The sequence below is a fragment of the Rhipicephalus sanguineus genome, chromosome 5, assembly GCF_013339695.2.
Source record: "Rhipicephalus sanguineus isolate Rsan-2018 chromosome 5, BIME_Rsan_1.4, whole genome shotgun sequence".
Lineage (NCBI taxonomy): Eukaryota > Metazoa > Arthropoda > Arachnida > Ixodida > Ixodidae > Rhipicephalus > Rhipicephalus sanguineus.
The window spans coordinates 206,596,750-206,611,613 of NC_051180.1; the positions used below are offsets into that span (position 1 = coordinate 206,596,750).

The 14,864-nt window shown below is 48.9% G+C and overlaps 1 protein-coding gene across 1 annotated transcript in view; it reads left to right on the plus strand.

Annotated features, from left to right (window-relative positions):
• LOC119395191 (uncharacterized) overlaps positions 1-5,789 on the plus strand; it is a 33,530-nt gene extending 27,741 nt beyond the window's left edge. The window contains exons 3-5 of the mRNA XM_037662470.2: positions 3,356-4,352; positions 4,617-4,763; positions 4,831-5,789. Coding sequence (XP_037518398.2) covers positions 3,356-4,352; positions 4,617-4,763; positions 4,831-5,225 — 1,539 coding nt within the window. The 3' untranslated portion in view covers positions 5,226-5,789. The remainder of the gene's footprint in view (positions 1-3,355; positions 4,353-4,616; positions 4,764-4,830) is intronic.
• Positions 5,790-14,864: the final 9,075 nt, after the last annotated feature.

Sequence of the window (14,864 nt, forward strand, 5' to 3'; positions counted from 1 at the left end):
CATGTAGACGACAACGCCGTAAGCAATAGCGGTGTCACAGGGGCCCTTTTGATCGCGATCAGGGCCGTTCCAGATCAGGTGTTGCTACGCTGTCACTATAATTGCGATCCGGCCCGATCGGGATCAAGATCATTGCGATCTGTTTATCGATATCTGGCTCCCTGATTGCGATTTGACTGACGTTTGCGCCAAACTCGATCCGGGTTAGTTTGGACCGAATAGCAGCGACGATTGTTGATCGCGATAAAGAAATCCGATCCGGACTGATTCTGATCGCGATCAAAACTACCCGTGTGACACTGGTATAAGAGATAATCTAGTTTTTCATTAGTGAACGGAAGAAATGTTAATGCAGGCGTGACCAAACGAGCCATTTCGGTCGCGGCCTGCTAGATAACGGCTTACTTTCGCCATCAGAATGTTATGTTTTTTTCTGTGTTGTGCTTGTGTGTTTCTTTTGTTCTTGCGACTGATCGCATTTGTGTCACGATTTTTATGTGTGAATCCTCCCCCCCCCCCCCAAAAAAAAAAACCCTAATTTGGGAACCAGCGCCAGTAAGTGTCATCTCTATTCGTCCATTCGTTTGTTTTTTACACCAAACGTTCACAATAAACGGAATCTAACAATCACGACAAGCGTGATCGAGAAGTTGTATCATCGCGCGTAATTGTTCGCAGCGGAAAGCAGATCCTATAGTTGTGCACTTTAGACTGAATAAGAGTTGCCGACGTACGAGGTGATGGACTCTCAACTGAATATTCAGCATATTGAGGACAACCCCATTTTTAAGCAACGTGCAAATAGCCTAGGAAAAAAAGACGTTGATGAGCAGGCCGGAACGATATTTACAATGTAGCATTCGGCGATGCTTTGATACGAGCAATAGGACAGGCATCCTACCTCTCAAAGAACGCTGTTCTTTGTCGGAACGAAGTTTCTTTGGCCGATGTTTTGCAGCCACTGCTTCTTGCGCAAGCGATCCCGCTGACCTTGGGGAATTGTAAAATGTGGATAACCGTTTGCACTCTCGTTATTGCAGTTATAGGCGCAACAGCGCGGCATAGCGCCCACACAAAGCACAGAAAACAAAGCGCGTGCAACGTTCGCTACGCGGAGCCCCGGCGTAAAATGGCGCAAGCGAAAAAGAAAAATATTAGCAAAACGCAAGATCCACGCGTCTCCAAGGGCAACGGCGAAGGAGACCAATCGTCGGCGCGGAAAAGCGGCGGAGAACGGGAGGACGCGAAAGGGGCGCGGAGGGAGAGAGGAGGATGCGCGCGCGGCGGCGGGTACAATGAATGGCGGTACTTTCCCAAGATCAAGGGGCTTTATTTGCGCATCGCCTATTAGTCCCGAGAACGAACACTGGCGTCGCTGCAGTCGCGCCGATGCGACGTCACGGCAAGGACTCGCCTGCTCCGCCTCCGAGGATCTCCGTTTTTGCGCCCACTGGTCTACGCGCTCTTTCGCGATACGGTGGCGATTACTCCTGTATTTTACGATGCAAATCTTCCAAGGTAGAAAGTCGAAGTATTCACTAGCGAGACTTAACAAAGTCATGAAAAGTTTAAATAATATAGCTTAGGATGGAAAAACTGCCTTCCGAACGAAAAAGAAAAGAAACGTGTGATGCATGCCAGCAAGACATTCGTTGATTTCACCACCTATACTCCAAGAAATCGGTGTTAAGAAAATATTTATGCCAAATGTTTCTAACTTCACTACGACAAGGAATAGACTCCAAGGTTAAAACTTATGCCCTGAAGTATTACAAATGAAATTGAGGCGTTTTCAATTCACTAAATACATTGTGGTTTGTCATGCAAGTTATGTCTGCCACTAAATAAACAACGGGTTCGGAAATGCTGAGATGTTGGCATATACTTGGATCATACCTACAGATTTCTTCTCAACATGCGTCATGGGTTAGTAGACGTATACCCTTATTTGCGTGAACTACTGATCCGATCAACCGCCGCGTCCAAAACATTAATGTTCATTTCACGTGGAAACACTGCTGATAGCAATCGCTTGTCAGACAAACGCCAGAAATTCAAGATGGGCGTTCTGCAGTGTTTCGATGGCGCACTCAAAGATTAGACCCACATAATAATTAAAGCTCCTTCGCCTAATTGTAGCAACGGCTGGTCTCGCACGTCATGTCCTATACAGGTTGATGCTGCTCAGGGGTAATGATGTGAGAGAAAAGTTAATTTACGAGTTGGATATCTAAACGGCGTGGCCGCACTGTTCCGACAATGCTGCACGAAGACACGCTCTGAAGTTTCCGCAATTAACCTCTACTTTTTGTAGTGAAATGAAGCGCCGTAATTATTGCAAGAAAAACTTCGAACTATACAACATGATGAGTGTGCGAGTACATAAGAAAAACTAAAACGACAGCTTCGGCGGTATTTTGGGGCGAGCGCTTTAGATATATTGCGAGAGTCGATACTGCATGCGTTTTTGTAACTGTCCGCGGGGCTTGGCAGACCGGGCAAAATGGTGTCCGCATATCGCGGATGCGTACAGTAGCGCTCAATATGACTTGCAACACGGGAGCGCGTGAACTGACGAGTTTAATAAGTGCGCACGGCTTCAACTTGCTTCATTTGAGAACTTAATATTATTTTCTTATTTGGGAACATGCCCCAGTGAGAGAACAGCGTTTAGTTGTAGAAATAAGGGCTAGTGGAAAGAAAGAGAAGTTTTTCAATTCGCGAAGCCACACGCTCCCGTGTTGCAAGTCATATTGAGCTCTACTGTACAATTCAAATAACGCTTTCAGAGGCGAAATCATCACGTCTCCTAAAGGAATCGCCCGTGAACAACGCAATATAATAAAGTCAAAACCACGAGATGATTGATTGTGAGGCAGGCTACAGGTTAATTTTGACAACCTCCAATTCTTTGACGTGCCCATATATCTAAGCACAGGGATATTCTTGCTTTTCACCGCCGTCGGAATGCGGCAGCTGTAGTCGGAAATCACACCCATCCTCGAGGTTAGCAGCGCGACACAAAAACACAACCTGATCCGACCTTTAGAAGTGTGCATACGCGACGGAGCGCGGACACCATATGCGATTGTACAGAAAAATAATGTAGAGCTTTTTTGTCGTTTTACTCGGAACATTATCGATGCTGTTTTCGTCATTTGTCTGAAGCTTGAGACAAGCAAAAACCTAACGCGAACAGAGAAACAGCGTACGAAGCGAGCGCACGTTGTGTAGGTGCACCACGGCGGGCGTCGAAGAGTCCGTGCCGTGACGTCATCTACGCCTACCGCCAGGCGGCGCCACCCCAACTTCTCGGGGCTAATAGTAGTGCCGACGTATGTCTTCATCTGCGCAGGGGCTGTATGCTGTGAGTGGACGCACGGGCGGTGTACTGTGGACACTGTCGGGAGCGGGGGATGCCGTGGTCGAGCGCTCTAACATGTACACGGCGCAGCACATCCGCGACGTGGACGCTGATGGTACGGCCGACCTGTTGATCGCCCATGGAGGCGACCCACTACGTGAGCCGGGCGCACCCTCGGACCGACTGGCGGGCCGCCTGCTTGTCGTCAGTGGGCGCTCGGGCAAGCTGCTCAGCTGGGCCATGGTGCCCGATGGCCGAGAGACTTACTACTCTCCACAGCTGATGCTCTATCCTGACGGCACTGAGCTGGTGTTGTTCGGCACAGGCGGCGAAACACACGGGGGCTCACTGTGGAGCCTCCCACTGCGCGAGCTGCTTGCCGGTCGCGTCGACGAAGCGCGTGCCCTCTATACAGATCCCCACAAAGGCATCATGACACCACCCGCATTGGTTGACGTAACTGGTGATGGCGTCGCGGACCTCGTCATGGCCGCCTTTAATTCGACCGTATTCGCGCTGGATGGCCTCAGCTTCGCGCGACTTTGGTCACAGCGCTTTGCCCAGTCTGAATCGTACAGCACACCGGCCGTGGGTTACTTCAACGACGACAGGACACCCGACGTGATGGTCAGCTACCAGACAGGGCCGGGCTTCCCGTTGTACGTGTCCAGCCAAACGACTGTTTTGGATGGTCGCACAGGTCGGCCCCTGCTGTCGCGCCCTGTGCACTCCGCGCTCGGAGCGCAGGCATCGCCGCTGGCCATCAGTATGCCCGGTGTGGGCCGCGACATCTTCCTCTACTGGCTCTCGGACTGCCACAGTGCCAAAGTACGCGAGGACAAGGAGTTCGCGTTGGCTGCAGGCACCAGTGTGTTTCTGCGTAGCCGAGCCGACTTCTGCCGGCTGCGCTTCGGATCGCGCCTCTACACGCGACTATACGCTCTGTGGTCTAACGCCGGGCCACCCGGCGTGCTTCTCTACGACTCAGGTGAGCACCACTTGGCATGAATCATCTTGTTAGCTGAATTGCTGAGCTGTAGATGCTTAGCTCCAGGTTTTCATTCCTATCGACGTCGGCCGCGTTACAGTGGGTGAGAAAGACAAAAAGATTACTCGTTTACATAGACCTATCGGTATGTGCCAAAGCAATCTAGGGGGTCAGGATTAACCCAGTAAGCACGTAAATTACCATATTAAGGGTTTAAAAAATCACGTCTCCGGTATTGCGTTCCGCTGCTTGCGCACTTTGCAGATGAAAAGCGGACCCTCGAGTACAGCGGCTTACTCAACTTCACGGCCATTGGGTCCCGCTTCTTAGAGCAACACCCCGAGTACCGCCGCATACGTCGCCACGTGGGGCCGCATGATGCGGGTGGTGTACAGCGTACTATCTCTACCGGTACGTCCCTCTTTCATAATGGAAGGTCAGCATTGCTGCAACAGTGAATCACCGCGCGCTTTCGCAGGTACCTTGATGCCGGGCTCCGAGCCGCATAGCATTGACCTGGTTTTCGCCACCTTTTGGTTCCTGCCGACGCGCGTGCGCACCATGTCGACAGATGAACGGCGCTGCCTGGAGCGAATTAGGGCCCACGAGGGGGCCCGCTTTCAAGTTGACAGCCCGCTGTACGGGCTTGACCACGATGCCTTCGAGCAGCTGGCAGCAGCTGAGTGCGGCCAAGACGACGACAATGACCAGCTAGCCTACGATCCGTTCGACCGGCGCATGGGCCAGCTGACTGTGTACCGCGTGCGTCTGAAGTGCGCCTGTGACCGATGCGCGGGTCCGCTGCCTTTCGGACGGCAGCGGTGGCCTGCGTACATGGGAGCAAACGCGGATTGCTACACAAGGAAGCCTTAAAACACGGCTGTATGGACCAGTAAGCGCTATACACAGTTTAGCATGATGGATCCTCCAAGGGACATAGTTACCTCATTTGACGGAACGAACAGTGGACTTGATCAGCTTAACGCAAGTTTAAATGTCAATAGGACGTGCTAGAGTGCCAACTGGCTCTTGCAGCACACCTTAAGAGCACTCTGAACTAGACCTGAGCACCGGTTGCAAATCGGCGGCGGCGGCGCGCTGGTCTTTCCATTTCCGGCGGCACTGTGCCGTAAATGAGGGGGAGGGGGGGGGGCGAAATAGTATTTAGAAGAAAATATGCAAAAACTATGTAAGCTGGCTCACTCTTCTTCTAGAGAGCAGCATCGTCTCCGCTGTGAAGAGTTCAATGACGCGTGCTGTCGGGCTAGTTGGTGCATAACTGGTTAGAAAAATCGCTGGCGCAAAAGAGGAACGTGGACGAAGAAGTAGCATCATATAATCTGGCGCCTTGTTTTTTGCGTCTACTTTTGCCTCTACTATTTATTTATTGATTTACACGTGCAAATATGAAAGGAATAAAGTGTACAAATGCATCGATATATTTGTTTATCTGTTTTATTTATATATGCATACTGCAGCAGGGCCAAGACTACGAAATATATTATCCAGTGAGTTGGGATGATGATGATGATCATGTGTGGCTTGCAATGGTAGAAGGACTAAGTCTGGCCAAAGAGCGCCTTGTGTATGAGTTTTAAGATTGCCTTGCACAGTGATTTACAATGAAAATGTAATTCGGCTGTACAGAAGCCTAAAATTAATCGTCACACAATTGAGCAAAACACAAGTATGCAGGTAAAAGTATGATTTTGAGAAGTGAGGCGAACAATGGTTTTAAAATCTTTTCCGGATTGATAATAAAATGAAAATGAAATGATCACTATCTTGCGCTAATGTTTGTGCATTCATTCATTCATTCATTCATCGTGACTCTTGAGCCCAAGGGAGGCAGGTGCTCTCTAATTAACGTAGCAACCGCCGCAGCAACCTCGGTTAAGAGGACGCGCTACAGATTGCCTGGGTAAATGAAATAAAAACTTGTTACGTCTTTAAATGGACACCAAAGACAAATATTAAGTCGGCGTTGATTGCTGAAATAGCGGTCCCGAAACCTCGTAGTGCTTCTTTTGTGCCAATGAAGTGCTTATTTTGAAAAACAAATATCACTTTTTAGTGGTGCGCATCGCGTTAGCGCACTTCAAATCACGCGCCTGAAAGCGGTCTTTCTCACGTCACTGTTGCCATGTCCAACGTTGGCCGTCTTTCCTGCGCGGCGGCGTGCGCTGGTGGCGTGCACCATTCGGGCATCTGGCAACATCACATGCATGCGGCATTTTGTCGAACTTCAAAGCCACTTTCACGAGCGCGCAAAACACACGCGGCAGTACGGGACCGCGTGGCGTGTATCCGAAACATATCCCCTAGAATGGCTGGGACCCATGCTTCGCCGCTATTGGCTGGAGGTGGTCACGTGATCCCCGCGCGCTTCCGGTATTTTGTATGTTTTCAGGCAAGATGGCGGCGCTTATGGCCAGTTTGTTTTGAGCTGTCGCGCGCCGCGTGGAGAGGACGCCGAAATGTTTGGCTTTTCGCTCAAACGGGTGGTGTTCTTACGCAGCTAGTTCCCTCCAATTTTAGATGCGAAGCAGCTTATGGTCGGGGCTATGTCACTCCTTCCCTCCACCGTGCGGCGTCCACACCCCACTGCGCATGCGCATCATCCTCTCCTCTTCTACGCTCCCCCTCTTCTCGCGCACCTCATTCTCTCCTGCGCAACGCCGCGATGAGCGCCAGCGCATGCGCGTCCCCTCTCCCTTTCTCTCCTCTCCTACGCTCCCCCGCTCTCGCGCACATGTCGACCGCATTCCCCGCTCGCCATGAGAGAATTAACGGCTAGGCTAGAGAGAAGACACGACGCGCGTAGCGTTCCTCTTCCCGTTCCACGACGCTTCAAATAGATGGATGCAGCTTACGGCGCGGGACTTCGGCACAGCTTATTAACCTGGTGAGCAGGCTCCTAAAAAGAAATTACACCATCGTCCACTAAAGATACCATGCGAAGCAACGCATGGGTCGGCATAAATTTCCGCTCATCACGGCCACCATGCCCGTTGTTAATGGTGCATCCAGACGACGGGCCAAACTGCCGCCCGCCGCGGGCGGCTGAGTCACGTGACGCCGGGGCCGCGAGGGGCCCGGCCGCTTGCGCCGTACACACGCGAGGACCAAAACACACGCGCCGTACACACGCGAGGGAGATGCGTGGGCCAGGCTAGTTCAAGCCTCTCGCCGCAGCTTGGTGGGCGACGCTGCGACAGTGACTTTCACACGCGGTGCGCGTGCCTCTCACACGCCTCAAGACCCCAGGCTCCGCTCAGCCGTCTGTCTATTCGCGCAGTACACACAGAGCTGGCAGAAACAGAAAGCCTATTTTGCGAAAGAAACAAACAAATAAAGCCAGGAGTGATGGTACAAAAAAACAAACGCGTGTAAAAGCGGGCAAAGCACGGTGTGTGGCCTCCCAAGAGGTTGGTGGTGTCGGTCAAAGGGTTGGCGTGTGGATGTCGCTGACAGAGGTCACAATAGGGGGAGGGGAGAGCAGCGAAGGCTCGGAGCTAGACAAAAGAGGATAGGAAGCGCCGGAAAATGGGAAAAGGCACTGGCCACAGGCGAAAGTCGGGAGCGCTTCGCATGTGAACAAGAAAAAAAATGCAGTGACGGAAAGAAATACACTGAGAAGAACCGCGCGAGACGCGCGAAAGACCTAATTGATACCAGGTGACAACACGAAAGCTAAGAGGAAAGAATGTACCGCTACGGAAGTTCTCAGTTTGAACATGGAGGTTGCGCGAAAGAAATCCCTGGCGGCTATGGCTCTCGCGCTATCGGTTGAGGACGACGAGGATCTGCAGATATATTCGTTCAAAAGTGTCGGGAACTGCTCCACCAATGAGAGAAAGTATAACGTAGCATCGTCGCTCCACGTAGCCGTCTTTACACAAGCACGGTAGAACGAGTACTGGGCCACAAAAACGACGCGAATGATCCCGCGCGCTTGTTTTCAAACAGGAACACATGTTCGAATAACCGCCGGCGTGCCCAGCTACCAAAAAAGGATAATAAAAAACCCGGTTTTCTTGACACACCACCCCCGCGAGCGCGCGGGCCGCCGTCGAGGGCCGGTACGGGCGGCCCGTGAAAATGTTTTCGGGATTTCTCGCGCCCTCCGTCCCCGGGCCGCCCGCGGCCTCTCCCAACCGGAAGTGGAGGGTCACGTGACGGCGAGGCCGCGGGCGAAAAGAGCGGTTTGGCCCGTCGTCTGGATGCACCATAACACGTCCTTGCAAATGGAGCACACCATGAGTGCACTATTGTTGCTGTTGCTGGTACTCGTCCCGAACTCTTGTTAGAGCACACCACGCGGGCTCATCGCGCGTCTGCAGAATCTCGTTCTCCGACGCCATCACGTGATTGCTGAAAGAGTGTAAGGGGGAGAGGCCACAGCGTCTTACCCAGCCCCTTACACAGGCCCGAATTCGCTAGCGCGTGCCAGCGCGTTCTCACTAGGATACGACGCGTTGGTTCATCGCGCGTCTGCAGAATCTCGTTCCCCGACGCCATCACATGATTGCTGACAGAGCGTAAGGGGGAGAGGCCACAGCGTCTTACCCAGCCCCTTACACAGGCCCGAACGCGCTAGCGCGTGCCAGCACACATGGTTCTCTTTAGTGGGATATGAGCGGAGGGTCGCCAATGGAAGGACGGACACAGCCCCGAGCAAGAGCTGCGTCGCATCTAAACATTACACCATCTCCCGCTCAAGCGAACCATCTCCCCGCTGCTTTGCATCCACACATGGTTCTCTTTAGCGGGAGATGGTGTAATTTTAGGGGCGAAACTCCTTAAAGCTGCACCCGTTCGTCCCTCGTAGTCGTAGTGCGTAACCAGTCGTAACGCTAGCACCAGATCTTGACCTCCAAGGTGGTGCCGGTGGGAGATTTTTCCTGTGCGTTGTTGAACAATAAAAAATTCGCAGCGTGCGCGTTAACTAAAAGCCGAATTCTGTCTCTCATTCCCCATTAGCAGCCATTGGCATGTTCCAGTAGGAAACGTTAGTAGAAGTAGAAGTGTAAGTGTTAGCTAAAAGCCGACTTCTTCTGTCTCTCATTCCCATTAGCATCCATTGTTTACCTCCAAGGTAGTGCCTGGTGAGATTTCTCCTGTGCGTGAATAAACAATAAAAATTTTGTTCAAAACGCCGTTGATTGATGAAGTCAACCAACGAAAGACGCCAGATGTTTTCTAAAAGCAGAACGAAAGAACGCCAGATGTTTCTAAAGCAAAACGAAAAGATGCCAGCTTCTTAACGAAAGACGCCAGATGTTTTCTAAACAATGAAAATTCACAGCGTACATGTAAAATTAAAGTGAGCTGCAAGTCGTCATAACTCTCATCGAACCTTTAGTATAAACGCGCCCGATCTCACGTCGGCGATGATGTACTGGGCAGAATTCACGGGAGATTCACGGTTTACCGATGAACCTCCGCAGCTTCGCCCACTCATCATCATTCACTCCGTGGATATGCTGTGATTTTTTTTCTGTTCTATTACGCGTTCGCTTGGGCTGCCCTTTGGGGCAGAAGACGTGGCACTTATACTACTTCGAATATTAGCTGTTTTAAGGTACGTACTGGTCTCACCTGCGGTGCTTGCGCTGTAGTCTTCTGTTCCGCGCGTAAGCTAAGACGGTGCGAATTTGGTCCTTTGTGACGGGATGCTTGTTCTCGCTACACCGCGCGTTCACCCAAGAGTCCTTTGTCATCTTTTTTCTTCTTTTATGACGCGATGCACCGCCTTCCACCTTGCGCGCTGTTGAGTAGAGTGCTTATGAAACGCATGTAGTAGTAGCGGTTGGAGCCTTCACGTTCGCTATATGCAACTACGCATTTAGGCAGGACTCTGAAGTGCGCATAGCAAGTGCCTTTTTTTTCAAAGACTGGTGGGATCCTGTCTACACTTAGCAGTAAAAATACACGGTAAAGAGAAATCGTCTTTCGAAAATTGTCAACTTAGTCTTCGGATTATTCGCCAATCCGTAAAGCTTAAAAGCTTCCGATGACTCTATCACATTAAAAGTAGAGAGCGCAGTTCTGCGTCTCATAGGCTGATGGTTAAACTAACGTGGAAAAGGCTTTGCGCTGTTTATTTATTTATTTATTTATTTATTTATTTATTTATTTATTTATTTATTTATTTATTTATTTATTTATCAAATACCCACAGCGCCTTCATAGGCATTACAGTGGGGGGATACATAAAGTACATAATACAAAAATACAGGTTACGTGCGTAGAAAGAGAAACATGATCATAACTATACTAGTACATCACAACGTAGTTATACCTGTACAATAACATCATGGAGCGCCTAGACAAACGCTGCATTTGAACTTATCCTCGCAATGTGTGATGGTAGCCGATTCCAGGCTGCAATTGTACTGGGGAAAAAGGACTCTTTATACATGGTACTTCTACAGAATATTTCTTTTATTTTTAAATCGTGGTCCACTCTCGTAGACACATAATCAGGGTCATGGAAATATTTCGCGCGGTCGATTCCAGTACGTGAATGGTAGATGTCATAGAAAATTTTCAATTTATGAATACAGCGTCGTTTTTTAAGACTGTCCCATCAAATTAACTTTTTTGCCTCGGATACACTGAATTGCCTTGAATAATTTCGAGAAACAAACCGCACTGCTTTACTCTGTATTCGTTCAAGCTTGTCTATGTTCGTTTGTGTCCAGGGATACCGAACCGTACTGGCGTACACAAGCACTGATCGTACACTGGAAAGATAAAGTAGAGCCCTTGCGTTCACTGGAAATTGTTTGGCATTCCTTCTGTTTTAGCCGAGTATACGAGATGCTTTGGCAGTAACGTAGTCAACATGTCGTGTCCATGATAAATCGGTCGTAAAGAGCACTCCCAAATATTTAAATTCGCGTACGGACAATAGCTGTGTTCCATTAATGTTGTAAAAAGTCTGAAATTGTTGAGTTCCTTTTTTTTAGCAAAAACACATGTGTACTGTTTTTTTTTAACATTCAGTTTCATATGCCAATCTGCGCACCACTGTGTAATCCGATCTATATACCATCTTGCAGAATTGCGCAATCACTTTTGTCGTGAATAAATCTATACGGCACACAGTCATCTGCAAACATGCGTACAGAAGAAACAATATTATCACTGATGTCGTTCGTTAAATCAAGAAGAGCAAGGGGCCAAGCACCGACCCTTGCGGCACTCCTGAGGTAACGTCAGCCTCGCCCGATTTTTCACCATGAATTATAACTCTTAAGCGCCTAAAGTGCAAATAATTTTTAATCCATGAACTCACAGAACTGTCAATACAATACCACGACAGCTTTTCTATTAACGCATCGTGGTGTACAACATCGAAAGCCTTCTGGAAATCGAGAAATATTCAGTCAATGGTGTCACCTCGGTCCAGTGCACTTGATAGGCCATGAGTCAACTCTGTTAGTTGTGTGACACAGGAAAGTCCAGAACGGAATCCATGCTGGCAGTTGTTTAATAAAGTGCTCTCATTTAGATGCTTCATTATGCTTGAGAAGAGTACATGTTCCATCGCCTTACATACCGTACTGATTAGCGACACAGGACGGTAGTTCGAAACCAAGTTACGCGGTCCAGATTTGTGAATGGGCACAATATGTGCCTTTTTCCAATCAGAAGGTAAGCAACCTTCCTCTATGGATTTACTGAAAAGTAGACATCAATATTTAGATAATGACTGCGCACCTAATTTCAATAAAGCATCCGGGATGTCGTCTGGACCGCTAGTTTGTGGGATTTAATTTTTTTAGGAAGGCTTCGATTCCGTGCAAACTAAATTCAACCTTCAGTAAAACTTCTTTTGGGCCTAGTTGGTTCATAATCCTAGAGGTACATTTACAGCGCAAACGTAAAGACGCACCACAAAGAAAGAAACGACACACACAAGCGCTGACTATCAACTGACTTTATTAAGGCGATTGTCAATGCATTTATACCTCCAAGGCAGCCTTACCGCACATGCGCCACGCAATCAACATAAAAACAAAACTATAACAAGGTGGAAACAAAGAATCGGTGTATTACATACGCGATGAAATGAAATCAAACTCAGATGAGTGCAGGGACAGAGACGTGTCGCTTATGCAAAGATGAGCCCTTTTTCTGATATGATAGGCTTCTAATGCCAGCCGCGCATGCTCATTGTGGCTCCTGCCAAGGATCGACGTCCCTTCAAATCGTGCCTCACAATTGCAGCAAGCGTTAATGTGAGCCACAAGATGGGCTCCTTTATCTGCATTCTTGTTAATCTTTTGCGCGTGTTCCCTGAGCCGCTCGTTGACGCATCTTCCAGTTTGACCGACATAGGTCTTACCACACGAGAGCGGGATGGCATAAACCACGCCGACGGTACACGGGACGTAGGTCACACCGTGTCGTATTTGGCATCCTTCTCTGCTCAAACCGCAGGAGCGGGAGCATAGCTTGGACAGCTTGTTCGGGGCAGACAACGCCATAGAGACACCATGCCTGCCTGCCACTTTCTTGAGCTGATGGGTGATCCGGTGCATATACGGGACCACCACAGGCCTCACTTTGTCCCGAACGGCTTCCGCCCTCTTGGTGGTTTTCCTTTTCTGGATTAGCGTTTCAGCCACTGCAGTCAAAAGCGACTTGGGGAACCCTGCAGCCAAAAGTCGGCTGATCTGATTAGTGAAGCTATCTTGCATCTTGTGAGTGCACGATTTTCTAAGAGCCGATTCCATAGCAGACATCGCAATTCCTCTTTTTACAATTTTAGAATGAGCAGACTTAAAAGGTAAAAGGTCCTTATTAGCCCGTGGTTGATAAGACCAACACACATGGTGTTCACAAAATTCAAGCCTTAGTTCTAAAAACTGTAAAACACCATTCCGCGGGAGCTCAAATGTAAAAACATTTGCGATGTTTTTACATTTGAGCTCCCGCGGAATGGTGTTTTACAGTTTTTAGAACTAAGGCTTGAATTTTGTGAACACCATGTGTGTTGGTCTTATCAACCACGGGCTAATAAGGACCTTTTACCTTTTAAGTCTGCTCATTCTAAAATTGTAAAAAGAGGAATTGCGATGTCTGCTATGGAATCGGCTCTTAGAAAATCGTGCACTCACAAGATGCAAGATAGCTTCACTAATCAGATCAGCCGACTTTTGGCTGCAGGGTTCCCCAAGTCGCTTTTGACTGCAGTGGCTGAAACGCTAATCCAGAAAAGGAAAACCACCAAGAGGGCGGAAGCCGTTCGGGACAAAGTGAGGCCTGTGGTGGTCCCGTATATGCACCGGATCACCCATCAGCTCAAGAAAGTGGCAGGCAGGCATGGTGTCTCTATGGCGTTGTCTGCCCCGAACAAGCTGTCCAAGCTATGCTCCCGCTCCTGCGGTTTGAGCAGAGAAGGATGCCAAATACGACACGGTGTGACCTACGTCCCGTGTACCGTCGGCGTGGTTTATGCCATCCCGCTCTCGTGTGGTAAGACCTATGTCGGTCAAACTGGAAGATGCGTCAACGAGCGGCTCAGGGAACACGCGCAAAAGATTAACAAGAATGCAGATAAAGGAGCCCATCTTGTGGCTCACATTAACGCTTGCTGCAATTGTGAGGCACGATTTGAAGGGACGTCGATCCTTGGCAGGAGCCACAATGAGCATGCGCGGCTGGCATTAGAAGCCTATCATATCAGAAAAAGGGCTCATCTTTGCATAAGCGACACGTCTCTGTCCCTGCACTCATCTGAGTTTGATTTCATTTCATCGCGTATGTAATACACCGATTCTTTGTTTCCACCTTGTTATAGTTTTGTTTTTATGTTGATTGCGTGGCGCATGTGCGGTAAGGCTGCCTTGGAGGTATAAATGCATTGACAATCGCCTTAATAAAGTCAGTTGATAGTCAGCGCTTGTGTGTGTCGTTTCTTTCTTTGTGGTGCGTCTTTACGTTTGCGCTGTAAATGTACCTCTAAATTCAACCTTGCTCATAGAAATGCCACACACTTTTCTAGGAACCTTACCGAGTGTATGCGCATGCCTGGAGAAGACAAAACTAAAAAAAGAGATAAAGCATTCAGCTTTCTCCCGAGTGTTATACACAAACGTGTCGGTGTCATCAATAGTCGGTATGGTTTTAGATCGTCTTTTCCATTTTTTTTTGAAAACTTGCCACAGTTCTTTTGGGCAATTTTTTATCCTCAGTTCTCGAGTTTCAAAGTAATTGGCCTTTGCCTTTTTTATGGCGTCATTAATTTTTGCCGTGAGAATTAGTAATTTTCCTTTTGCCTCTTCGTTCGGTTTCTTTTTAAATTTATTGTACGCATGCTGCCGCTTGCGAGTTAATCTTTGTATATCTCTTGTAAACCAGGGTTTACATTTGCTGCGTCGCGTTGACATGAACCATGAAGGTACATACTGGTGACGTAACTCATACCCTTGTTACACAGACAGCCTAAACCTCGGTTAGTGTAACCGCGGTTACGCGTAACCGTGGTTCGTTTATGTT